This window comes from Geotrypetes seraphini, chromosome 2 (assembly GCF_902459505.1).
Source record: "Geotrypetes seraphini chromosome 2, aGeoSer1.1, whole genome shotgun sequence".
Classification (NCBI taxonomy): domain Eukaryota; kingdom Metazoa; phylum Chordata; class Amphibia; order Gymnophiona; family Dermophiidae; genus Geotrypetes; species Geotrypetes seraphini.
Window position 1 is genome coordinate 462585584 of NC_047085.1, and position 27249 is coordinate 462612832.

Here is a 27249-nt window from a genome sequence, read left to right on the forward strand (position 1 = left end):
TCGCGGGGACGGGTGGGGACGGAGGGATTCCTTATGGGGACGGGTGGCAACGGGTGGGATTCCTCACGAGGACGGGTGGGGACGGGTGAGACTTTGGCGGGGACGGGTGGGGACGGGTGGGATTTCTGTCCCCGCGCAACTCTCTACCCCAGACCGCTTGAACTGGCATAAAATGAGGACGTGAATATTCAGTAGTGGTGGCGGCAAATATTTTTTTTAAATGCTGGGTACAGTATTTAAAATCAAATACATCTACTCATCATTGCAATACTGTAGGGTGAATATATTTGGACAGTGCTTTAATTCTATAAAAAGTGCTAAAAACTATATATGCAAATCTGTGTGCATGCCCAATTTGTGTGTACAATCTAATTGAACAACAAACCACTTAGCGTTGATAATTGGGATCTTAATAAGCAATTGGTGCTAAATGGAATTCATTAAGATTTAGACGTGGAAATTTAGGCACAGATCCAGATGTTCCACCTTCCGCAATCGACATTTCAACTGTCTAGCATGGTCTCGATGACTTGCTCGCTCACTCTTGTTTTTTGACTGTTGATTCCCGTAATGTAATCTCTGTAAGTGCCCATCGCATGTTCACCTCTTGCCTTGCATGCTGTCTTTTCACTTTGCCATCCATTGCTGTTGCTTTTTCTGTACAGTGCCCATGTTTGAAAGGGCTCATGCGTAATTGTAAATCACCTTGATTAGATTAGATGTAAATTTTACACACGGTTCCAAAAAGGAGGTGCATCCATAGGTGGGTTATGGGTGGATCAGGGGCATTCTTGTCATTTACGCATGTGGTTATAGAATAAGGGTAGATCCAGTGGCCTAGCGAGAATGAGTGGCACCCCTCCCCCATCCTCTTCTTTGCCCCCTCTCTCCTTCCCAACCCCCCTGCCATGCGTGCACCCCCCTTCCCCTGTACCAATTTTCCCAGCTCGAGCAGCATCATGAACTTGCTGCCTACGTCGTGTCAGCTCTTCCTCTGACATCACTTCCCAGCGCGGAACTCGGAAGTGACATCAGGCAGCAAGTTTGTAATACTGCTCGTGCCAGGAAAATGAAAGAGGTACGTGAGAAGGGAAGTGGCACGTGCATGTGGCAAGGGGAGGGATCAGGAAGGAGTGGGGGAGCAGAAAGGAGGATGGGTGCCGCTGCCCCATCAAGACGGCACCTGGGGCGGACAGCCCCCCCCCTTTACGATGCCACTGGGTGGATCCACACCTTATTTAGGTGCGAGGATTTATACCATGTTTCAGTTAAGCACAGTTCCCAGCGCAAAGCCCTATTCTATAATTGGCACCTAACTTTGAGTGCTATTTATAAAATAGCACTAAGCGCTATTTTTTTTTGTCATCTTTTATAGAATCTAATCCCATATGTATTATAACAATACTAGCCTTTAAGCCCGTTACATTAATGGGTGCTAGAATAGATGTGTGTGTCTGTCTTTCTTTCTTTCTCTCTCTCTCCTTGGCCACTTTCTGTCTGTCTGTCTTTCTTTCTTTCTGTCTCTCTCTTTCCTCAGCTGTCCACCAGCACCTCTTCCCTGCTCCCCCTGTCCAGCATTCGGCTTCCTGGTCGTTTGCATCTGCCATCCTCTTCAAAGCAGCCTGCTGAGGTTCATGGCTGGCTGTAGCGAACCTCGCAGGCCGCTCTGCACGTCGGTAGCACATTTCCTCTGACGCGATCCCGTGAGTCAAAGGGAACATGCTACTAAGGTTCAAAACGGCCGGCTGTGAACCTCAGCAGGCTGCTTTGAAGAGGAGCAGCGGCGGTGACAGTGGCTGGTGAGTGAGGGCAGGAGGGGGAAGTCGCCGGCTTGTTCCCTGCCTCCCTGCCTCCGTGTTCGAAAAATGGAATTCGGCACGGACCCAGAGACCACGGTGGAAGCTTTTCCTCTGATGCAGCCAGAAGTTGCGTCAGAGGAGAAACTTCAGCCCACACACACACAACTGCAGGCAGGCTCGGCCGGCTTCAGCAAGTTACTTTACTAACGCGCCACGAAGGTAAGGGAAAGGGAGGGAGGGAGATGGTTTCGGTAGGTAGGAAGGAGGGAGGGGGCCACGCACGATCGGTGACTGTACGCGTTCCCTCCCTTAACTGCAGAGACAGGGCCATTCACCACTCCACGAGGCGGTGGATAGTCTTGTCCCCGTGCCCACAGTGAGCACTTCTCTCCCCCCCCCACTCTGTTTCGGCAGTTTTCCCGTGGCTAGCCGCGGGTAACAGCCACCGTGTCATTCTCTAATGTAGATGCTGGATGCCTATTCTATGAGATTTTATGATGTTTGCTTTTTTAATGTGTATATGTTGTGATTTCTGTAATTATCGTTATATATGTGTTTTGATTTTGTATGTGCTATGTTGGGAAAGGCAGGATATAAATAAATAACAAACAAACATCTCTGTTGGGTTCAAATCAGGACTGACTAGGTCAATCTAAAACTTTAATTTTGTTTCTCCTTGGCTATTCAGATTGCCTTTGTATTTTGGGTCATTGTTTTGCTGCATAACTCAATTACACTTCAGGTTCAGTCGCAGATAGATTACCAGACAGTATCCTTAAGAATTTTCCGGTACAGTGCAGAATTCAAGGTTCCTTCAATAACAGCATATTTTCCAAGTCCTGGGGCAGCAAAGTATCGCCAAAACCACAACACTACCATCACATTTGACTGTTGGTATGACATTCTTACTGTGGCATACTGTATTTGCTTTACGTGAGACATAATGGGATCCATGTTGTCCAATGAGTTCTACTTTCGACTCATCTTCGATAGAAAATTATCTCAAAAAACTCAGGGATCATCCAGTGTGGTGTTTTTTTGGTTGGGTTGTTTTTTTTGTTGTTTTTTTTTTTTTTTTTTTGCAAATGTAAGATAAGCACTGATGTAACCCTTGCCTTTCTATTCTCCCACAAATTCCATTTTTGCCAAGTCTCTTTCTTATTGTGTTGTCATAAACTTTGATCTAGGTGAAGCTAGAATTCTTTGGACATTCTTCTAGGATATTTTGGGACTTCCTAGATGAATTGGCTCTGCCTCTTTAGAATAATTTTAGCAGGCTGGCCTCTTCTGGGAAGATTCACCACTATTCAAAGTCTTCTCCTTTTGGAAATAATGGCTCTTGCTGTGGTTTGGTGGAGACCCAGAGCTTACAAAATGGCTTTGTAACCCTTTCCAGATTGTTATACTGTAATTTCAACAACTTTTTTCATTTCCTTTGGAATTTCCTTTGTTTGTGGCATAGTGTTCTTGTAGAAACTTTTTTGAGATTAGATCATTGACCTTATAAGGTTCAATATATACTGTAGTAATTAGATTCAACAGAGCTGGCTGCAATCAAGCCCAGCTGTGTTTAATCAGATGGCTACCTCGTTCAACTAGTTGACTGATTAACTAAGGGGGCAGTTATTTTTTCACATGATTTGTAGCCAATACCTATACCTTTGGTCCTTACAAAATGAAGGAATTTAAAACCTGCATTACATTCTTACTCAGGTTCCTTTGTCTAATATTACATTTTGTTTAAATACCAAAAACCATTCAGTGTCACATATATGCAATAGTGCTGCCCAATTCACGACTCAAATCGATTCACCGATTCGAATCAGGTGAATCGATTCAAATCGATTCAATTTTAAAAAATCAGCCTCCCGATTCGATTTCCGACCCTTCTCCCATGCCTTCCTAAAGCAGTAGCGGCTGCTGCTCCTGCTTGAGGGGGGAGGGTCAGTCAGAAAGGCCTGCATGTTCCCCCAGTTTCCCCGCTCTTACCTTAAGCAACTAATAAGGCAGTCTGCAGGATCGCTGGTGCCATAGCGATCCCTGCAGCTGCCAGTCGTCCTCAGTGGCATGTTCTCTCTGCTACGGTCCTGCCCCTGCTCTGACGTCAGGGGCAGGGTCGCAGCAGAGAGAACATGCCGCTGAGGACAACAGGCAGCTGCAAGGCCTTCACGGCAGGGAGGAGAAGGAAGAGTGCCTTCGCAGTGGGGGGCAGGCCTTTGCGGGGGGGGGGGTAGGCCTTCGTGGCGGAGAGGAGGAGGAAGAGTGCCTTCACAGTGGAGGGGGGGCAGGCCTTTGCGGGAGGTGCAGGCCTTCACGGCGAGGAGGCAGGCCTGTGCAGACGGAGGAAAAGGAAGAGTGCCTTCGCGGCAGAGAGCCAGGCCTGTGCAGAGGGAGGAAGAGGAAGGAGTAAGAGGGGGAGGGGAGATGCTAGACCTGGGGTGAAGTGAAGGGAATAGAGAAACCAAACCAAAAAGAGGGGGAATAAAACAGTGGAGAGGTGCTGGACTAATAGAGAGAGGGAGAGAGAAATGCAAGACCACTAGGGGAAGGGTACAAGAGGGACAGATACTGTTCCAAAGTAAGTGGGCAGGGTGCAGGATGGCAGGAGAGATAGTAGGAGAAAGCCTGTACCTGAGGAAGGGGATACAGGAGGTAAGGAAGAGAGAAAGAAGAAGCTGGATATGGGAAGAGATAAGATGCTGGGCATGGAAGGAGCATAGGAACAGGGTCACAAGGGGGACAGTACTGGAGAGGAGAATAGGGACAGGGACGCAAAAGAGAGATGCTGGATGAAAGGATAGTTGAGAAAAGGAAAGATGGTGGATCTGTGGATGGTGGGGTCCATCGCTGCAGTTGCGGGGGGATGGAGATGAACAAAAGGAAAGATGCCAGACCTCCGGGGGAGGAAAGGGAAACAGAAGGGGAGGACAGAGATGGAAGATAGAGGGTTAGCAAGGAGAAAGAAGAAAGAAGGAGAGCCTGATCAGAAGACAACCAGACCAATATGGGACCAACATGATTTGAAAAATGACCAGACAACAAAAGGTAGGAAAAATCATTTTATTTTCTGTTTTGTGATTACAATATGTCAGATTTGAAATGTGTATCCTTCCATAGCTGGTGTTAGACCGCGAACGTGAGCTAGGATTTAACAGAGAGAGGAAAAGTATTTTTTATTTGTTTATTTTGTTTACACCACAGGACCAGTGTGGGTAGGAGAGGGCAAAGGGGGTGAAGAGGCTATAAAATAAACCCACCAGGATGTTTAGAAAAAACCACCCAACTGGGCTGGAAAATCAAATCGAATAGAAATTTTTTTCCTGAATTGGGCTGCACTAATATGCGATAAGGGAAATTAGGATGGGGCAGAAAACTTTCATATCACAGTGTCTACTTTGGATGTAAAAGTCTGGCTCAGCTATGAAATTTCTTTGACTGAATATTGGCTGGTGCATAGCCAGGTGACTGCACTGATCTGGATGTTCGCTGCAGTTGCATGGATATGGCCTGGCATTGAATATTCAGGTTAAATTGAAGTTTGCAACTTAAAAACTGCTGCGTCAGATTGATTATTGAGCCCCTGTTGACTGGAGAACATTTTTTTAAAACTATTGTTAACACTGATTTTATAAACATTCAGTTTGATTCAAGAAATAAATGTTCCTAGTTGACAGCTGGAGGGGGGGGGGGGGTCATGCTAGCTAATATATTAGTCTCTATGATTCCTCAACGATCTGAATGGTGGAGGAGTGGCCTAGTGGTTGGAGCAGTTGCCTTAGCACCCTGAGGTTGTGAGTTCAATTCCCACTGCAGCTTCTTGTGACTCTGGGCAAGCCACTTAATACTGAGGTACAAAATAAGTACTTTTCTAAAAAATATGTAATTCTTTGATTGTAACCACACAGAAAAACATGGTATTCAAATCCCATCCACTTTACCCTTCCTTGGGTAATGTGTGTCATTTCCTGTTGCTGCTGTGTGTTTTAGTTAAAGCAAGACGCTGAGACTTGCTATGTCTGAAATAATGTTACAGCAGCAGAATATTTGATATTGTTAGCATATATAGAATATCTCCTCGTGATACTAAGTAGATGCTTTTTTAACTTGGTGCTACTTCAATTCAATTTTGCTTGAGAATGGGTAGTCTATTCTCACTTTATTTTTTAAAAAAAGGCACCAAAGGAGCCTAGCATGCAGCGGTAAGAGTGGAGCTCCCTTACCGTAAACAGAAATCCAACCTTTTTGGGTTATATTAGCAGCAGGCACAGCTACAGATTCTTTATTAGAACCCTTACATGGCAACGAAAAGAAAATGATAGGATCTGAAAGCATATTTACTTCAATGGATAGAGGCAAGAAGGCTCAGGCAATGGCTAGGGACATGCGAGAAGAAATGGAGGCAGAGGAGCTGGCGCTCAGAGTGAAAAAGGCAGATCCAGCGGAGTGATCCCAGATGGTTTTTACTAAGACTGACTTGCAAACTTGGCTGATGGAGTTGAAAGAAGACATATGGAAGGTGAAATCAGAGTTGGGGAACATAATAAGCAACATTAAGTCTGATTTCATGGAGACTGGTAATAAGCTAGAGGAGGCAGAGTATATGCAGAACTGTCAAAATAAAACAAAATAGACAGGGAAGCACTCCAGCTTAAACTAGATGATTTGAAAAACAGGGCAATGCAGACAACTCGTAAATATATGATGTCCTGAAGAAGATTGGGAATGGGTATGTGCTGGGTCTTGCAAGGACCTCTTTGTATAACATTTGGCAAGGACACAGTCTGCCTCAGGGGAGGGGGAGGCAGGGAGAGGTGGACTGATGGTATGTTTATGTTTGTCTCTTTCACATTTGCTGTACCATCTTTCAGTCAAGCTAATAAGAATGGTTAACAATTCAGATAACTATAATAGTAGACAAAATCAGATAGAAAGAAGAATGGATTTGGGAGACACGCTGCTTCTTGTGACCCTAGGTGAGTCACTTAATCCCCAGTTGCCCCAGGTACATTATGTAGGGACAGTTAGGGAAAAAATGCTTGAGTACCTGAATGTAAACCACTTACGCTATAAGTGGTATATAAATGCTAAAAATAAATAAATAATAAGAGCTAGAGGAAGAGAATGGGAGAAAGTGTATGTTTATGCTTATTGTGTCATTTGCTGTACGTACATACTGCCTTATGGAATAACTACCTAAGTGTTTTGCATCTCTAAAACTGGAGGAGAAAAAGAACTGCAAAATCTTATTGTACACTTGAATGCAGAAGGATAAAGAGATAAGAGCCAGGCTTTCATCACGACCGCCAGCCACCTCATGAGGCTACCTGTCCCGGGAATGCTTGGGTGAAGAAAGGACATCATCTCGGCTTTGAATTTTGGGAAGAGTATTTCAGCCCTGAGGGTCACTGGTATAGGAGTCCATAAATAGGGAGCTAGATAGAAAAGGGCCCTCTGATGAGCAAATGCATATTAGGTACAGACAAATGATGCTCAACATTAGCTCTAAGACGCTGGGATGGGATGCACGGGCAAATCAAGTGTCGCAAGGTAAGATGGTTGGCCGGTGCAAAGAATACCGCTGGAGCCGTAGCTAACTTGCCTCGTCACACTATGGATATTTCTACCAATTCTTCTTAAATAATTTAACAAAATAGGTTTTCAAACATTTCTTAAACCTTTTTCTATTCTAAGGTATTGCAGGAGTGCATTCCACGGTCCCTATTCATAAAAGTGGTCACAGGGATGAAGCAGGAAACTACAGGCCGGTGAGCCTCACTTCAGATGTTGGAAAAATAATGGAAGTGTTGCTGAAAGAAAGGATAGTGTATTTCCTTGAATCTAATGGGTTACAGGATCCGAGGCAACATGGCTTTACAAAAGGTAAATCGTGCCAAACGAACCTGATTGAATTTTTTGATTGGGTGACCAGAGAGCTGGATCAAGGACATATGCTAGATGTAATTTACTTGGATTTCAGCAAAGCCTTTGATACAGTTCCTCATAGGAGGCTGTTGAACAAACTTGAAGGGCTGAAGTTAGGACCCAAAGTGGTGAACTGGGTCAGAAACTGGCTATCGGACAGACGCCAGAGGGTGGTGGTTAATGGAAGTCGCTCGAAGGAAGGAAAGGTGACTAGTGGAGTCCCTCAGGGTTCGGTGCTGGGGCCAATCCTGTTCAATATGTATGTAAGTGACATTGCTGAAGGGCTAGAAGGAAAAGTGTGCCTTTTTGCAGATGATACCAAGATTTGTAACAGAGTAGACACCGAAGAGGGAGTGGAAAATATGAAAAAGGATCTGCAAAAGTTAGAGGAATGGTCTAATGCCTGGCAACTAAAATTCAATGCAAAGAAATGCAGAGTAATGCATTTGGGGATTAATAATAGGAAGGAACCGTATATGCTGGGAGGAGAGAAGCTGATATGCACGGACGGAGAGAGGGACCTTGGGGTGATAGTGTCCGAAGATCTAAAGGCGAAAAAACAGTGTGATAAGGCAGTGGCTGCTGCCAGAAGGATTCTGGGCTGTATAAAGAGAGGCGTAGTCAGTAGAAGGAAGAAGGTGTTGATGCCCCTGTACAGGTCATTGGTGAGGCCCCACTTGGAGTATTGTGTTCAGTTTTGGAGACCGTATCTGGCGAAAGACATAAGAAGACTTGAGGCGGTCCAGAGGAGGGCGACGAAAATGATAGGAGGCTTGCGCCAGAAGACGTATGAGGAGAGACTGGAAGACCTGAATATGTATACCCTAGAGGAAAGGAGAGACAGGGGAGATATGATTCAGACGTTCAAATACTTAAAGGGTATTAACGTAGAACAAAATCTTTTCCAGAGAAAGGAAAATGGTAAAACCAGAGGACATAATTTGAGGTTGAGGGGTGGTAGATTCAGGGGCAATGTTAGGAAATTCTACTTTACGGAGAGGGTGGTGGATGCCTGGAATGCGCTCCCGAGAGAGGTGGTGGAGAGTAAAACTGTGACTGAGTTCAAAGAAGCGTGGGATGAACACAGAAGATTTAGAATCAGAAAATAATATTAAATATTGAACTAGGCCAGTTACTGGGCAGACTTGCACGGTCTGTGTCTGTATATGGCCGTTTGGTGGAGGATGGGCTGGGGAGGGCTTCAATGGCTGGGAGGGTGTAGATGGGCTGGAGTAAGTCTTAACAGAGATTTTGGCAGTTGGAACTCAAGCACAGTACCGGGTAAAGCTTTGGATTCTCGCCCAGAAATAGCTAAGAAGAAAAGAAAAAAAAAAAAAAAAAATTTAAATTGAATCAGGTTGGGCAGACTGGATGGACCATTCGGGTCTTTATCTGCCGTCATCTACTATGTTACTATGTTACTATATGTTATATTGTCATGTAGAGATAAGTCACTAGAACAATTACCGTGGCCCACCGTGATAATCGCCATTGTAAAAGGGGCCTAAATGTGTAGATTTGATTATGTATATTGAGTTGTAAACCACCTAGTACTTGGGATTGAGTCAAGAAAATATTTTTCAATAAAGAAATAAATGTTTGCAAATACTTTATAGAATTCCCCCCCCCCCAATGGGGGTAATTCTCTCAGAAGTTGCCTAGATTTAGATAATGGAATACACATAAATGCAAGTGTTCTAGACATCTACTCATATGTGAACACATATGTGCATAAATGAGCACTGTATGGCCAAGCACTAGCCCAGTGGTCTCAAACATGCGGCCCGGGGCCCACATGCGGCCCGCCAGGTACTATTTTGAGGCCCTCGGCATGTTTATGATAATCACAAAAGTAAAATAAAACAGTTTCTTGATCATATGTCTCTTAGTTATAAATGACAATATTATTATTAAGACTTAGCCAAAAGGAAAGATTTATAAACTATAAAGAGTTTTACCTCATGCAAAATTGTCATTTCTTTATTAAGACATTAACTATTTTTTCTGAGGCCCTCCAAGTACCAACAAATCCAAAATGTGGCCCTGCAGAGGGTTTGTGTTTGAGATCACTGCGCTAGACTGTAAGCATGTACCAGTGTTCAATGGTGCATACTTTGTACTTTGAATGGAGCACACATTTTGGTTTTATTTTTGTTGCTTTTCCAATATATATCACCAACCCTACTAGCCACTCAAGTAGCGAAACTAGACCAACACATCTCCGACCGTCTGATCACAATGTCCAACTACAAAACCTTCAGGAGAGAATGAAAAACCAAGTTATTCAGGAAATTTGTCAAGTCAAACAAACCCTAATGCTTCTAATTATCTATCTTATAATCTTCTAATTATCTGTCTTGTAATCTCACTGGGTATGCCCAGAGCAATTCTTTTGTAATCCGCCTAGAGCCAAAAGGTATTGATGGAATAGAAGACACTAATGCAATGTAATACAGAAATCAAGAAATAATAACAATCCTAAATACAATTTGCAAAAAAAGAAAAACTAGAAAATGATAACATTAAATTGTCCACAAGTGAGGAAATGGATCCAAGATAAACACTATTAGGTAATATTTAAATCTTTGGAGCACAAATTTACTCACATACCCTCAGATTCTATATATCTGAGCATGAAAATTGATTAATAAGCCAGTCAGATCCAATTGCTCACTAACAAGTAATTATCAGCACTCCCCCCTTCTTTTGAGGCAAATCACTCTCTTACATTCACCTATGTTTCCAAAAAACAGGTTGAGACAGCATATTCAGTAAATAAACCAGCACAGAATTTATAATTAGTGCAAAACTAGTTAATGTACTCACAAAAACAAACAGGATTGAAAAATCTAAGGAGGCACCTCTTAGTTGTTTTTTTTAAACAAAACTCTTTCACGTGGCACAGTTGGGGGAGGAGCTTAACTAAGATGGCGGCCTCATGCTTCCATGGAAACGCCACCGTGCCTTTGATGAGAATTTTTCCCTGTTTACTGGATGATAAAAGGAAAGTCAAAAGTTCAGGTTTTCCCGGATGAATCTGTTTTGCAAACTTGCCCAATGGATGCCTTTGTGGACCGCAGCTCAAGAACGCAACAATCGGAGGTTTCCACGGCTGGAAAGAATGCACAAACTGAGGAGCGTGATCTCTCCTTCAAGGGAGTCACTCTGTCCTCCGAAGAGCGAAGCCCGCCCAGCTGTCCCGGTGCGTCGGAGGAGTCGTTTTTGGATGTGCCGGCCCGGGGGACCCTCTTGCTGGCCTCACGGAGGGAGGGGACCGACTCTGGAAGGGGACAGGAGGAGCCATTAACATCTGTGCGGTTGGCGGTGAGACTACAGGAAGCTCACAAAGTTTCCCTTACAACTGAAGCGGGTTCAGGCACACTGTGTGCTACAGGGAGCTCTGGAACAGAGATTGTTCCCTTACAGAGGCCCAAGGTCTTCACAATGGAATCGATTTGGGATGCTATATCGAATATGCAAGCTTCTCTTGGGAATCAAATGAAACAACATTCTACCTGGTGTACTTCTGTGCTTGCAGAGAATTTGGAACTTAAAACCAAGGTAACGAGTTTGGAGAGTAAAATCGAGTGACTTTGAGACTAAGATAAAAACTTTGGAAGCACAAGCTCTTACTTGGGCCAAGGCCAGTGCTAGTTTGCACTTTAAGCAAGAAATGATGGAAAACTATTAGGAGATGTAATCTCTGGATTATTAATTTTCCTAAAGTTCATCCTCTAACTGCCTTGGCAATGTTTAAAAGGTATTTAAGTGAAATTCTGAAAGTCCCAGAAACCTCATATCCACCTCTCTCAAAAATATATTACCTTCCAACGAGAGTTGAATCTCAAAATCCCAATCAGCAGAATGTTTTTGCGGATAGTTTGGATTTGACTAATTTCTTGGAGAGGTCGGATACTGAGGTTCGATTCTCAGCAACATTAATTGTACAGTTTGCTATTGATTCTGATAGGGAATGGATTCTTAAGATGTTTTTCAAATATAAGGATGCTCCCTTTTTGACTAATATTATAAGAATGTATCCAGATGTCTCTCGTTCTACCCAGAAGAGAAGGAAACAATTTCTCATTTTGAGACCTCAGGCAGTTAAGTTAGGGGCAACTTTTGTACTCGGATATCCCTGCAAGTGCATTTTGACGTATAGAGATAATAGATATGTTTTCTTTGAACCGCAGCAGTTGTCTAAGGGCTCCTTTTACTAAGGTGCGCTAGGGCTTTAACGTGTGCAATAGCGCGTGCTACGTTGCCCCGTGCGCTAGACCTTAACGCCAGCATTGAGCTGGCGTTAGTTCTAGAAGCCTAGCGTGCGGTATAGTGTGTGGTAACTTCTTGCATGCGCTAAAAATGCTAGCACACCTCAGTAAAAGGAGCCCTAAGTTTATTTCAGCTAGAGAGCAATCAGTGCCTGCTCTATGAGTCTTGCTGTTTTCAAATAGCTCAGAAAAGAAATGTTCTTGGGCACTCAGTCCCCTTCTTTAGTTCTTCTTGATATATTTCCTTTTTCTATTTCAGTTTATCTTCAGCTACATCCCCGAGATATATAGTGGACTAACAATACTTTGTGATAAGGTGATACCTTTTAAATAATTTGGAGCTCTATTTTCATTTTACATTGTATTTTTTTCTTTTTTTACTTGTAAAGATTGTCAAATATTGAAACTTATAAATAAAGAATAATAATTTTTAAAAAATCTTTCACGTTCACCTGTGTTTCCAATAAAACAGAAGGAAACAAAACATTCAGTGAATGCACTACAAAGGGAAAGGTAATACTAGATTTATAGTCAGTCTCAAAATAGCCAAAGTCCTCACAAAATCAAACAGGTTTCAAAAAAACCCAAGGTGGCACATTTTCCCTTACTGCATGAACTAGTTCAGCAAACTATTATCACTGTAGTTTACAAAGTCCTCACAAAATCAATGAGGATATTATTATCAATCTGTTTTTTTTAGAGACATAGGTGAATGTGAGAGAGTGATTTGCCTCAAATGAAGGGGTGAGTGATTTCTTTTTTCCCCTTCTAGATAAGGCTCTGAACAATTTGTAATGCAAGCACTTTTGAAGCACGATGAACACCTTTGGTTAGCTCAGGGGTCTCAAACTCAAACCCTTTGCAGGGCCACATTTTGGATTTGTAGGTCCTTGGAGGGCCTCAGAAAAAAATAGTTGTCTTAAAGAAATAACAATTTTGCATGAGGTAAAACTCTTTATATAGTTTATAAATCTTTCCTTTTGGCTAAGTCTTAATAATACCATATGATCATGAAACTGTTTTATTTTACTTTTGTGATTATGATAAACACGGCCTCAAATTAGTACCTGGCGGGCTGCGAGTTTGAGACCACTGCTATAGGCTAAGGCTCTTTACACCTGCATTGTGATGTCATAGAACTTTATGGTTATGGAAACAGTAACATGATGGCAGATTAAGGCCAAATGGCCCATCCAGAGCATCCACTATCTCCTCCTCTCCCTATTGGCTAAGGCTCTTAACATTTGCATCTCCTCTTCCTATAGGTCAGTGGTCTCCAACTCAATCCCTTTGTAGGGCGGCATTTTGGATTTGTCGGTACTTGGAGGGCCTCAGAAAAAATAGTTAATGTCTTATTAAAGAAATGACAATTTTGCATGAGGTAAAACTCTATAGTTGATAAATCTTTCCTTTTGGCTAAGTCTTAATAATAATATTGTCATTTATAGCTAAAGAGACAAATCAAAAAACTGTTTTATTTTACTTTTGTGATTATGATAAACATACTGAGGGCCTCAAAATAGTACCTGGCGGGCCGCATATGGCCCCCAGGCCACGGGTTTGAGACCACTGGGTTAGCTCTATTATGCATGATATCACACCAAGATCAAAATTGGTTTGTTGATGTAACACTATTAGACAGGACCTTCATGTAACAAGCAAACAGACAACAACCCTGGCTGGGAAACTACATTAACAGAGCCGTCCAGACCTATGGCGCATTCCGAAAATCAATTAAAACCGCCCAATTCATCTCCTAAACAGATGCCCCTCTCCCACACGGATTTTTTTTCCCTCTGCCAATCTTAGATGAAATCCGCTGCCCTTTACCTACTTCTCATGTAACCTTTCACTTCTTGCACTCTGTAATTCGGAAATTTTTCCCGTTGCCAACTTCGATTATTCCACTGCCCTTTACCTATTTCTTATGTAACTTTTCACTTCTTGCATTCTGTAATTCGCTGATTGTCCAGCCTTCTTCAATGTGAACCGCCTAGAAGTCTTTCGACTATGGCGGTATAGAAAAATGAAGTTATTATTATTATTTGTATTATTATTAAGGCATATATAGACATAGGGCTCCTTTTACTAAGCTGCGCTAGCAGTTTTATCGCGCGCTACAATGCCGCACACGTTAGACGCTAACGCCTCCATAGAGCTGGCGTTAGTATTTTCTACGTAGCGTGGGGGTTAGCGTGTGCTAATCTTCAGCACGCACTAAAAACGCTACCGCAGTTTAGTAAAAAGAGCCCATAGATTTTGTCACAAGCACACTGGACAAACACACTTTTATGTTCTGTTTATTTGTGCATGCTCCTTCATTTTATTCTAAATGATATTATTTATTTATTGTTTGTTATGGAATTTAATAAATTACACATTACGTATGTTTATATAGTTTATTTTTAATTAAATTTTTGCAAATTTCCCCTGAGACTAATTTTAATTGAATTTTAGCAAATTTGCCTGAGAGCAAAACATGGCCTCGTCGGGTTTGGTTTATCTAATAAATTGCAATCTTCTTGATATCCTTGGTCTGCTCTGTTTCTGCCTGTTCTGAAAATGTATGCACCCTGTTATAGAATATGTCTGATCCTCGCCTAAGTTAAGCGCAGAGATTTACACCAGGTTTTAGTTGTTATTTAGACATGGTTTAATAGCGCTATGCAGGGTTTTTTCTGCTTAAATTTTTGTGGACACCATATTTAGAATTTCCCTCACAGTTTCTACAATGCTGTAATCTACATGCATTCTTTAACAAATCGAGGTGTTGTATTTATATCTGATCTGTCCTGGTACAAGGGGCCACCGAAAAGTTCTCAGCCCAACCAAGAAGAGATTGATGTGGAGCCATGAAACTTACAAGTTATTCCACACTTTTCATTTCAATTTGGCAAATGCATCTAGTAAATGGACACAAGTATAGGGAAACCAAGCCATTGTGACATCATCGAGGAGGTTGGCTCATGGGCATTGGTGGAATGAGGCATTATGACATCACAATACGAGGGGCCGCTGAAAAGTTCTCAGCCCAGCCGAGAAGAGAATAATGTGGAGCCATGAAATTTACAATGTTTTGTTTCAATGATATGAAATGAAATGAAAAATGTCAAGAAAAGTGTGGAATAACTTGTAAGTTTCGAGGCTCCACATCATTCTCTTCTTGGCTGGGCTGAGAACTTTTTAGCGGCTCCTTGTAATGTCTATCCTGTGGATGATAACGATGAAAATGTCTCCACTCCAGATTTTCAGGACAGGTTTGGATAATCCTGCTTTTACCCACTGTGTTCATGGATTTACAGTCTTGCAATAGAAAATCTGAACTGTTATGACATGGGGTAAACTGAACCTGAATAAACCCGGTTTGAAAATCTGGATGCTCTTGGCGGTATGTGATGTGTTAGATACCGCATCATAATGACAAAGTAGATGCTCTTTGATATAAATGAATTAACAACAACTTAAAGAGGAAATCACTGGCTCCAGCAAATAATTAGTCTTTAGGATACTGTCCAGAAGAGGTTTATATTGCAGTCAATATTACTGTGGTTAGTTGTTAATGTTACAAGTTGTTTGACATCTAATATCATTACTTTTGATTGCAGGATGTAATGGAACTTGGGATAACGTTACTTGCTGGCGCCCTGCTAAAACTGGAGAGACAGTAACTGTCTCCTGCCCAAAAATAATGACAAATGCTTACAGGAAAACAGGTATACTATCTTTCATTCTTCTACAAATGCTCAAATTAAACAATGCATATAGGGGGAACTTAACCAAATGTGAGATTTTCTTAATGAATTAGATTACCAGTGTATTTTGCACCATGCAATTTAAAAGCAGCGTGTTGCCTTCTTGCTTGCTTTATACATGGTCAAGTCGCATTATTATGACCTCCGCCCACATCTGACATCAGGGAAGCACAGCCAATGAACGTGTCACGTGCAGACTTTGTGGGTATATAAGGTGGGATGTCAGCTAACTGCCAATATAGCAACCGTGGCTGTCATGGGGAAAAAGCGTGATTTATCAGACATTGAAAAAGGCATGATCATCAGTTACTGGGCCAAGGGCGGCAGCATTTCAGATAAGGCAGAGTTTATGAATTGCTATGGGTAAAGTGTTACCATGAGTGGATGAATGAAACCTTTTTGATGACCCAACAAGGTAACTGTGGGGCAGCATGAGCCATCGATGCAAGAGGTGAACATCAGCTACTCAGGAAGGTATGGGCTGATTGGCATGCTACTATGGAGCAACTTGCCATCTAAATGAACCAGGGAGCTTCCAGATGTGTGTGTAAAATGACTGTGCAGCGAACCCTGTTGTGAATGGGGCGCCGGAGCAGACAGCTAGTGATTGCACTCATGCTCATGAGGATTCATCGCAAAAAATGACTGCAATTTGTTCAGGTGTACCGAAATTGAATTTGCACTGACTGGCAGAGGGTTGCCTTCTTCAATGAGTCATGTTTTGAGCTCCATTGAACGGATGGACGTTGCTGTGTCAGGCAAGAAACTGCCGAGAACAAACACCTAGCAATCATTGTTGAAAGCACACAAGGTGGTAGCGGCAACGTTGTGGTCTGGTCTGGGTCCCTTGATACCTCTGGAAGGCACTCTCAACTGATATGGGTATCTCTCCATCTTTGCTGATCAAATACACCTGTACATGTTGACTGTCTTCCCTATGGTCAATGGGATCTTTCAACAGGAGAGTGCGACTTGTCATACCGTCAAAATTGTTCACAAGTGGTTCGCAGAACACAACCAAGACTTCCAGCTACTTCCCTGGCCTCTGAATACCCCAGACCTTAACTCAATTGAGCACATTTGGAACCACTTTGATCAGCATGTTCAATGACAGGATCCAAAAACAAGAAGAAAAACTGTGGAATTGATCTTGATGAAGTCTTTATTTGAACAAGGTGCAGATCAAAGAAAGCAATATAAAAGTACCAATTAAAAAATACAAAAATACATAGTAAAAGATTTGTCGTATAGACCCGACACGGGCCATGTTTTGGTCATGAAAGACCTTCTTCCAGGGTCCGGTACTGCTAAAAGTCACAAGTAAAGGATTGCAAAATGAGCCAAATAAATTACAGTGTAATTGTAATCATGGCTGATCAAGGCGATGCCATCTAATCAACAGAGAGGCCTTCACCACATTGACTGGATCCACCACCAATGGATTGCACCCATCAGCAATTGTCAAAAGCATTGCAATCTGCATGGCTCCAGATACCTCTAACCACCATCCAGCACAGTCACTTCAATGGCTGCCATCCATGCTGCAAGAGGCAGTTATTCTGGATATTAGTAGGTAGTCATAATAATGTGACTTGACCGTGTATGTGTTTGACTTGAAGCTGACTTGTGTCATTGTGCATAAACGAATGTAGAAGCAAAAAATTATTAACAATATTCCAAAGAAACAAAATAAGCAACTAACTTGAGAAAGTATAAATGTTTGTGATAAATGCATATGTTCAATAGAATGCTGAATTTGATTTGTGCTTCCAAGCAGCAGGTGTAAGTTAAAACTTATATTCTAGTGCAAAAGGCATATGAATTTTGAACCAGTGGGCTATTCACCTCTAGTCATGAATTGTGTAGAAGAAATCATCCATATTTTTTTCTCTCCCAGCTCCGCCTCCTGTCTCACTGTGCTGTGTTGTAATTCCTCAGTTTTTTTCCTTCTACACACAAAATGGAAGCCACTTCAAGCAGACTATCTTTTAGGGGCCAAATGTAATTTGGAAAGGGGCTGGATGATCTCATAAGCAGTGTGACAGATCGTTGCCCTAAGTCTTTGCCAAACAGTAGACCACATGCTCCTGGGGGGGTCAAGTTGTGGTAATTTTCATGGCTTACAATGGTTTTGTCAATCTTCAGCGAGGTCTTCTGAATAGAGATTTGGAGGCTCCAGGAGAGCTCAATCATAAAAACATAAGATTTACTGCTGCTGGGTCAGACCAGTGGTCCATCGTGCCCAGCAGTGTGCTCACGCAGTGGCCCTTAGGTCAAAGACCAGTGTCCTATTTGAGTCTAGCCTTACTTGTGTGTGTTCTGTTCCAGTAGGAACTTATCTAACCTTGTCTTGAATCCCTGACGGGTGCTTTCCCCTATAACAGCCTCCGGAAGAGCATTCCAGACTTCTACCACTCTCTGGGTGAAGAAGAATTTCCTTATGTTTGGAACCTTTTCCCTTCTAACTTTAGCGAGTGCCCTCTCGTTCTCGTCACCTTGGAGAGGGTGAACAATCTCTCTTTCTCTACTAAGTCAATTCCCTTCAATATCTTGAATGTTTCGATCATGTCCCCTCTCATTTTTCTCTTTTCAAGGGAGAAGAGGCCCAGTTTCTCTAGCCTCTCATTGTACGGCAACTCCCCCAGTCCCTTAACCATTTTTGTCGCTCTTCTCTGGAACCTTTCGAATAGTACTATGTCCTTTTTCATGTACGGCGACCAGTGATGGATGCAGTATTCCAGGTGGGGGGCGTACCATGGCCCATTATAACTGCATGATAACCTTTTCAGATCTGTTCATAATCCCCTTCTTAACCATTCCTAGCATTGTTTGCCCTTTTCGTCGCCACCACACATTGCGCAGACGGTTTCATTGACGTGTCTACAAGTACTCCCAAGTCTCTTTCCTGGGGGTTCTCTCCGGACATCCTGTATTCGTGCATATGATTTTTGTTACAGACATGCATCTCCTTGCACTTATTCACGTTGAACCTCATTTGCCATTTCGCGGCCCATTCCTCAAGTGTATTTATGTCTCTTTGTAGGTCTTTGCAATCCTTCTGTGTCCTCTCTACTCTGAATAACTTTGTATCATCCATAAATTTACCTCTAGTTTGAACCTCAAAGCAGCCTCTATGAAATCCCCATGACACCAGGACAGTAACCCAAACTCCACGGATAGGGGGAGGTTGTCATCTTAATGGGAGGCCTGGGAAATTATTTGCTCGGACCACTGAACATCATTTAAGAAGGTTACAAGCTCAAGTTTTATCATCTTTTACTGGACTTATTTGTGAACTCTCCAGCTGGACGGTCAGAGAAAGCGATTAGGGTCTGAGCAACTGTTCAACGGCTACTGGATATTCAAGCCATAGAACTGATACCAGCTGAAGTATCGGGCTTAGGCATAGGAAGATAATGTGGCATAGTGTTTAAAGCTACATCTTCAGCATCCTGAGTTTAGGGTTCAAACCCTGTGCTGCTCCTTGTGATTCTGGGCAAGTCACTTAATCCTCCACTGCCCCAGGTACATTAGATAGACTGTGAGCCCACCGGGACAGATAGGGAAAATGCCTGAGTACCTGATTTGTAACCCGTTCTGAGCACCTTTGGGAGGACATGCTTAAAGATCAAATAAATACTCCATATACTTTATCCTGGAGAATTCTAGCCTCTCTGGATCTGACAGAGTCTTACTTGCATATCCACAAAAGTCTGGATCACAGGAAGTTCCTATCCATTGCAAATGCAAGCAGTGTCTCACTTCCAGCTCCCCACATATTAGCTTTCCCACCATTATAGAACCCCCAGGGACCCTTGAAGAAGACTTTTTGTCGAAACGCGAACCATGTTAGGTCCTGCATCCCTAGCGGATTAGGTCCTTTTGGTTTCTCACAGGAAGTTCCTGAAATTCCATATGCTGGGCAGTTATTACCAGTTCTCAGCATTCCTATTCGGTCTGGCAACAGCGCCTCATACCTTCGCCAAGGTGATGGTCGTTGCAGCAGTGAGCCTGCGCGAGGCAAGGCTACAGAAACATTCCTACTTGGATGATTGGCTGATCAGAGCTCCACCCAAGGTCGAGGGTGAGAAAGCTGTGGTGCAGGTTATCAAACTCCTGCAGGAGCTGGGTTGGATCATCAGTTTTTGCAAGAGCCATTTGGAGCCGACACATTCCCTGGGATACTTGGGGGATCTGCTTCAATATGCTTCATAAAAGACTGGTAGCTATACTTGCTGCTGTAGCAATCCAAACCATTTTGAAAACCTGGAACAATGCATCCTTGTTGTCTTTCCAATTTTGGTAGAATTAATTGTGTTTCTCCATTATGAGGCGTTCATAATGGAGAAGAGAGGTAAAAGAGCCAAATTTAGATCAATATGAGCGCCCATACAAGAGTTTGCAGATAGTAATTAAATTATAGTGAAAGATTGGAGATGTATGCATGTAGATATGGATGGATGTTGGTTTTCCACCCTCTGCAAATGGGATGGGGGAACGGAGTTTCATTTCAAGGATTTTGCCTTTTAATATCCTAAGCTTTGTGTTAATAGTGCTATGAGCAATTTGTTTTAATATGCTTCTCCTGCTTTACTGTATGCTACTATATAAAATTTCAATAAAATTTTGGAACTGAACCCCCCCCCCCCAAAATCCCAATATGGAAGAGGGCTGTGTTTTTCTTCCAGAACCACAAAAGCTGAAGCTAAGATACCAGATTTCAGAGATCCTAGTGATGCTATCTCCTGCAGTGTTCCTCACTCCTTGTGCAGGATATAAACACAGAGCTTTATAAATATGTAGAAACCCTTTTATAAAAAATCTTTTACAAAGGCTTCAGCGGTGGCACTCGATGCCCAAAGAAACCTTTCGTGGCATTAAGCTGCCAGCCACCCATCTCATTAGCTTTTTTATATATTACTTTTTTTGGTTTTCTGTTTAAATACAGCTTTAAATAATAAATTGACTTATCTTAAAGGCTGGTTAGGTTGATTTATTTCTTATCCAAGCCGACGGACAGAAAAAAAATCAACCTAACCAGCCTTTAAGATAAGTTAATTTAGTATTTAAAGATGTATTTAAAAACAGAAAAATGAAAAAAGTTATATATAAAAAGGCTAATGAGGAGGTGAGTGGCTAGAAGCTTAATACAATAAAAAAATTAAGCAAACTATCTATAAATTGCTAATAAATATAATAGAATCAAAATTAATTCACATTACAAAGTATTTCTGTATCAAAATGAAACATGTCACACAAACCCCAAACCCCTCACCCATTGTAGAAGTGCAATAGTACAATCTAAAAAGTGTATACACCTATAAAAGTCCTTCAGCAAAATTTTTCTTTCAATATTGCCTACTATTAACAGTCCTCCAGTGGAAACTGATACAATCTTCTATATTTTCTTGTCAAAATTGTTGTCTTCAATTAAAGCCCAGCCTTGCTCTACACATAAGAACATAAGAAGTTGCCTCCACTGAGGCAGACCAGAGGTCCATCTCGCCCAGCGGTCCACTCCCGCGGCGGCCCATCAGGCCTACTGCCTGAACAGTGGTCTCTGACAAATTTTATAAATTACCTCTAATCCTATCCCTATAACCTTACCTCTACTCTTATCTGTACCCCTCTATCCCTTTGTCCTCCAGGTACCTGTCCAGACCTTCTTTGAAGCCCTGTAGCGTGCTTCTGCTTATCACATCCTCTGGTAGCGCGTTCCATGTATCCACCACCCTCTGGGTGAAAAAGAACTTCCTGGCGTTTGTTCTAAACCTCTCCCCTTTCAATTTCTCTGAGTGCCCCCTTGTACTTGTGGTTCCCCATAGTTTGAAAAATCTGTCCCTGTCCACTTTTTCTATGCCCTTCATGATCTTGAAGGTTTCTATCATGTCTCCTCTAAGTCATCGCTTTTCCAGTGAGAAAAGCCCCAGCTTTTTCAGTCTGTCAGTATATGAGAGGTCCCCCATACCCTTTATTAGCTTAGTTGGTGTTTCTCAGAAAGCGTCATCAGGAGACAAGACTTGAGGTTGGAGGGCTCAGAAATTGTAATCCAATTAAGTAGATATTAACGACATTCAACAGGAAAGGAAAACCAATGCTCAGCTAGTCAGCTCACATTCACTCTCCTTCCGGTTAGCTGACTAGCTGAGCATTGTTTTTCCTTTCCTGTTGGATGTCGTTAAAATTGTTTGTTAATCAGTTTTTGATGGCGTTGTCAATTGCTACTATTACTTATCACTTCTATAGCGCTGAAAGGCTTACGCAGCGCTGCACATTTTGACATTTAATAGATGGTCCCTGCTCAGAAGAGCTTACAATCTAACACTGACAGACAGAAATGGCATATGGGGTTGGAGGATGCAGAACCCAAGGTGAGAGGAATTATGAGTTGAAAGCAGCCTCGAAGAAGTGGGCTTCTGACATGGACTTGAACACTGCCAGAGATGGAGCCCGTCGTAGGGATTCAGGCAGTTTCTTTCAGGCATACGGCACACCATTTAACCAATTAAAAAATAATGTAGTTGCATGTGAATTTATGTTTATGTTTATTTAAGATTTGACATACCGCTCTTGCATTTTACTGACCTAAGCGGTTTACAATGTATCAAACTAAAAATGAAATTAGGTTCTTGAGAAAAACTCCCCTATCTGTCCTGAAGGCTCACAATCTAGCTAAAGTACCTGATAAACTAAAAATATGTAATACATTTCCAAGATCAAAAATCACAGAAATAGAGAATAGAAAGAATGAAAGAAGATAAAAAAATTAAAAATAAAATAAAACAAATTTAAGAGATAGAAAAGTCTCTGAAGTGGCCTGATAGCAAACAGTCATATTTTAGTGCAGGTCTTAATACAACTCCCGGCACAGCACACGTCACAGATCCGTCACTGGCAGAGCTCGAGAGCATCAAAGAAATTAACATTTCTAAAACATGTCCACTAAAACTGTTAGATGAAATAAATCAACCCAAATCAGTACAAATTCATACAAATTAAGGCAGATTGCGGTCCCCATTCCATTATTCAATTCAGGAGAGCCATTTGAAAAAAATGTGCTTTTAGATGTCTCTTAAAATTTGAAATGATTCTTCCTTCCTTAACTCTACTGGTAAATCGTTCCACAGTATTGGAACCAAGTAGAAAAATACACCATTTCTGGTTGACGCAAGGTAAGCCTTTGAGATATGGGAAACAGCTACTCTATTGTCATTTAAAGATCTCGAGTGACTAGGTGTGTAAAATAACACTAGATTAGAGAGATATAATGGTTGTACCTCAAATAATGCCCTATGTGCCAGCATCAGGATTTTAAATTTAATTCTAAATTCCATTGGTAAGCAATGGAATTTCAAATATATAATGGAGTTACATGATCATAGATGTGTGTGCGACCTAACAGCTGAATTGTCGCGTTTTGTACTGTTTGTAAACGTTTCAGTTGCCCTACTGTTATTCCCACATATCCCAAGTTGCCATAATCCAATTTAGATAGAACCAAAAACATGGAAATCTCGAATAGCTCTAAGTTGTCTTAATGCCCCAAATCCTTTTGCAACTGTAGATGAAACCTGCTTCTCAAAATTCAAATGACAGTCAATTATAATTCCCAAATACTTAAAACTATCTACTGTCTCTATATATAGGGCTCCTTTTATCAAGCCGCGCTAGTGGGGTTAACACGCGTGACTTTTCATCACACGTTATCCCCCGCGCGGGCCTAAAAATTACCGCCTGCTCAAGAGAGGCGTTAGCGGCTAGCAAAGCCAGCGGTTTAACACGCGTTTTTACACATATTAAACCGCTGGCGCAGCTTGAAAAAAAGAGCCCATATTATATATAATTTTTCCTGCGTGTGCTGCATTATGATCTTGCTGCCCTTGTCTGTGTCACCTCTCTCTGATGTCACTTCCTGATCCCGTTCCTAGGAAGTGACATCAGAGGGATAGCCGACATGACACGGGCAGTAAGTTCATGCTGTTGTTCTTGCCTGGAAAATTAAAAAGATACATGGGAAGGGAAGGGGGGGGGGGGGGTGTGCACGTATGGCTTAGGTCAGTAAAATTTAATTTAGGCATCACCAGGCATCTGTGGATAGGGCACCTAGCAGCACCTACCTAGACGCCCTCTATAGAGTTAGGCTTGAAATGTATAAATTTGATTGGCTGGTTCTTTGCTTTATCAGATTGTTAAGCATAGTTCTTAGCTGTTATATTTAGCCTCAAGCTTTTTATTGCATTGGCAGTCTATAAATACTAGAAATAAACTCTAATGTTATGTGACAGGGTCCTATTTTGACTTCTATAAATTCCTCCTGCGTTAGTCACTGGGAACAATAAAAAAAAAACGCAACCAAGAAGTGTATATACTGCTCGCACATTGTTTTGGAGCAGACCATAATGTTGATTTACTTACTGTTACTTATAATTATTATTCTGAACTCCTTAAACAAGTAATAAATACTCAGTTCTACCTGTGACTGGCTTTGCCAGTCAGACGAGAAGACTCTACAAACATGCAGAGTTAATTATGGTTCGGTGTCTGGCCGAAACAATCAAATGTCACCTCTTTAATAGAAACGTTGACTATTTTTCGTTTCATATCTCTGCTTGCCAGTCTCTCTAGCTGCTTTCTCACTCTTTGAACAAGTCCTCATATCAGAGAATAAACTTCCTTACCGTCAAATATAAATGTGGCAGACCTCTCAGCAGTGACGTAGCGAGGGTAAGTGGTGCCTGGAGTGGTGGTACCCCCTCCCTTGCCCTCTTCTCCACCCTATTCCTTCACCCCCGTACGCGCGTCCCCCTTCCCTTCCCCTGTACCTTTTTCATTTTCCAGGCAAGAGCAATTGCGTGAACTTACTGCCCGTGTCATGTCGGCTATCCCTCTGATGTCACTTCCTAGGCATGGGGATCGGGAAGTGACGTCAGAGAGAGGCGACACCGACAAGGGCAGCAAGTTCATAATGCTGCTCGCGCAGGAAAAATTAAAGAGGTAGGAGGGAAGGAAAGGAACGCATGCTCACGGCAGTGGGGGGGGGGGGGAGAGAAAGACCGTGCCTAGGGCGGATCGTCCCCCCCTACACCTGTGCCTCTCAGATAGTCGGGGCTAAGGATGACTCTAGAACAGTGGTCTCAAACTCAAACCCTTTGCAGGGCCACATTTTGGGTTTGTAGGTACTTAGAGGGCCTCAGAAAAAAAATAGTTAATGTCTTATTAAAGAAATGACAATTTTGCATGAGGTAAACTATAGTTTATAAATCTTTCCTTTAACTGTTAAAGGAAAGATTTATAAACTATAAAGAATATTACCTCATGAAAAATGTCATTTCTTTAATAAGACATTAACTATTTTTTTCTGCGGCCCTCATACCTACCCTTCCTATCTCTCTCTCCTACCCTCCCTATTTCCATGGTCTGACATCTCTCTCCTTCCTTCCTTCCCCCCCAGTGTAACATTTCTTTTTCCCTTTCTCCTTTCTGGCCCCCCTCTCAGTCCAACATTTCTCCCTTCTTTCCACCTGTCCAACATTTTTTTCTCTCTTCCTCCTGTATGCTTCTCCTCTGATCCTCTTTCCCTCCCCCAACCAACATCTCTCTCTCCCTTCATGAGTCCAACATTTCACTCTCTGCCCTCTCCCCCTTCCCCAGTGTAATATTTCTCCTTCCCTTCTTGCTGTCCTCCCTATCCATCTCGCCTTCTCCATGAGTCCATTTTTTGCCTCCTACATGCTTTCTCTCTTTGTCCTTGCCTCATCCCTTGAGTAGCATCCCCCCAACCCAACATGCTTTCTCCCCATGCACCATCTCACCCTCCCTTCCAGTGTGTAGCACCTTTCCTTTCCCTCCCTTTCTGCCAGGTCCAGCAGCATCTCTCTCCCTTCCTTTTACCACCCTCCCCCCCCCCATCCTGCGTTGGATTAGCAAATTGCTATTTAAGCAAAGTGTTGCTGATTGGTAGAAATGATAGAAGTCTCATGAACAGAAAGGCTCTATTTTATAAACTTATAAATTTTGATAACAGCAAGGCCAGTCAAATTAAATTTTACATAACCGATACACATCACATACAGTATTTTAAATAAGTGATAAACACCAATAGTCACATACAAATGTACATAAAAACATAAAAAAATTTCACAAGGTAAGGGATGGGATGGAGGTTTTGGTATAAATGATAATTATTTTGGAAGAGAAATGACAGAATGCGGACTTGTGATAACATATGTTATGGGAGGTCCCATGCACTGAGAACTGTCAATAATGTATGATATATCTGCCTCCTATTTAATCACTTGAGGGTTGTCTTAATGGGATTCATTATGCAATAGAAAATTGGATCCAAGATGGCTGCATGAGGAGTCGCTTGAGTTTTCACTCTCCCGGGAACTCCTTAAAATACTTTTTTTCTACTTTCAACCTTTACCTGTTGCGATGCCGAAGAGGAGGGTAAGTTGGGAGGTGGGGTAGCACTTTACATCAAAGAGAACATCAAGACAACTAGGATCACAGATGTCAAGTACACTGGGGAATCCATCTGGGTAAACCTGGCCAGAGGCGGAGAAAAATGCCTATACCTCGGTGTGGTATACAGACCTCCAAGACAATCGGAGGACAAAGACACAGAATTAATTGAAGACATTGAGAATATCACCTTACGGGGGGACGTTGTCCTGTTAGGGGACTTCAACATGCCTGATGTAGACTGGAACACATTCTCAGCAACAACTTGTAGTAGCAAGAGGATATTAACATCCATGAAGGGAGTACAGCTCAAACAAATGGTACTAGAGCCCACTAGGGCCCAGGCCATCCTGGACCTGATACTTACGAACGGGGAAAGCGTCACGGAAGTCTCGGTGGGAGAAACGCTGGCAACCAGTGACCATAACATGGTATGGTTCAACCTTAGAAAGGGCTTCCCTAGATCACAAACAAAAACGAAGGTACTCAATTTCCGGGGCACTGACTTCGCAAGCATGGGCGATTTCGTCCATCAGACGCTACAGGCTCAAGAAACAACTTACGAAGTGGAAGCTATGTGGTCAACACTGAAAAGGACACTACACGAAGCAACTATCCGCTACATAAAATCGGTAAATAAACAACAAAGGAAGAAGAAACCCCGTTGGTTCACTGATGAGGTCTCACACCTAGTCAAGGACAAGAAAAGAGCATTTCTTTCATACAAACGCACCGGGGAGAAAGAAGCTAACATTGAATACAAAACAAGGTCTGCAGCAGTCAAAACAGCAGTCAGGGAGGCCAAACTTCGAGTGGAAGAAACTCTAGCAAAGAACATTAAGAAAGGGGACAAATCCTTCTTCAGGTATATTAGTGACAGGCAGAAGAACACAAACGGGATAGTACGTCTTAGAACAGCAGATGGGATTTATGTGGAAACAGATTCCGAAAAAGCCAAACTACTGAACGATTACTTCTGCTCAGTCTTTACCTGCGAGGCACCTGGACACGGGCCACAGCTGGAAGCAAAGCCAAGCAAGG

At 42.3% G+C, this 27249-nt stretch overlaps 1 protein-coding gene across 6 annotated transcripts in view; it reads left to right on the plus strand.

The window, feature by feature from the left end:
* The window catches only part of VIPR2 (vasoactive intestinal peptide receptor 2), a 118702-nt gene that overhangs the window by 21435 nt on the left and 70018 nt on the right, over positions 1–27249 (plus strand). For all 6 annotated transcript variants that reach the window (XM_033931580.1, XM_033931582.1, XM_033931579.1 and 3 more), the window contains one exon: positions 15598–15705. In XM_033931580.1, coding sequence (XP_033787471.1) covers positions 15598–15705 — 108 coding nt within the window. The remainder of the gene's footprint in view (positions 1–15597; positions 15706–27249) is intronic.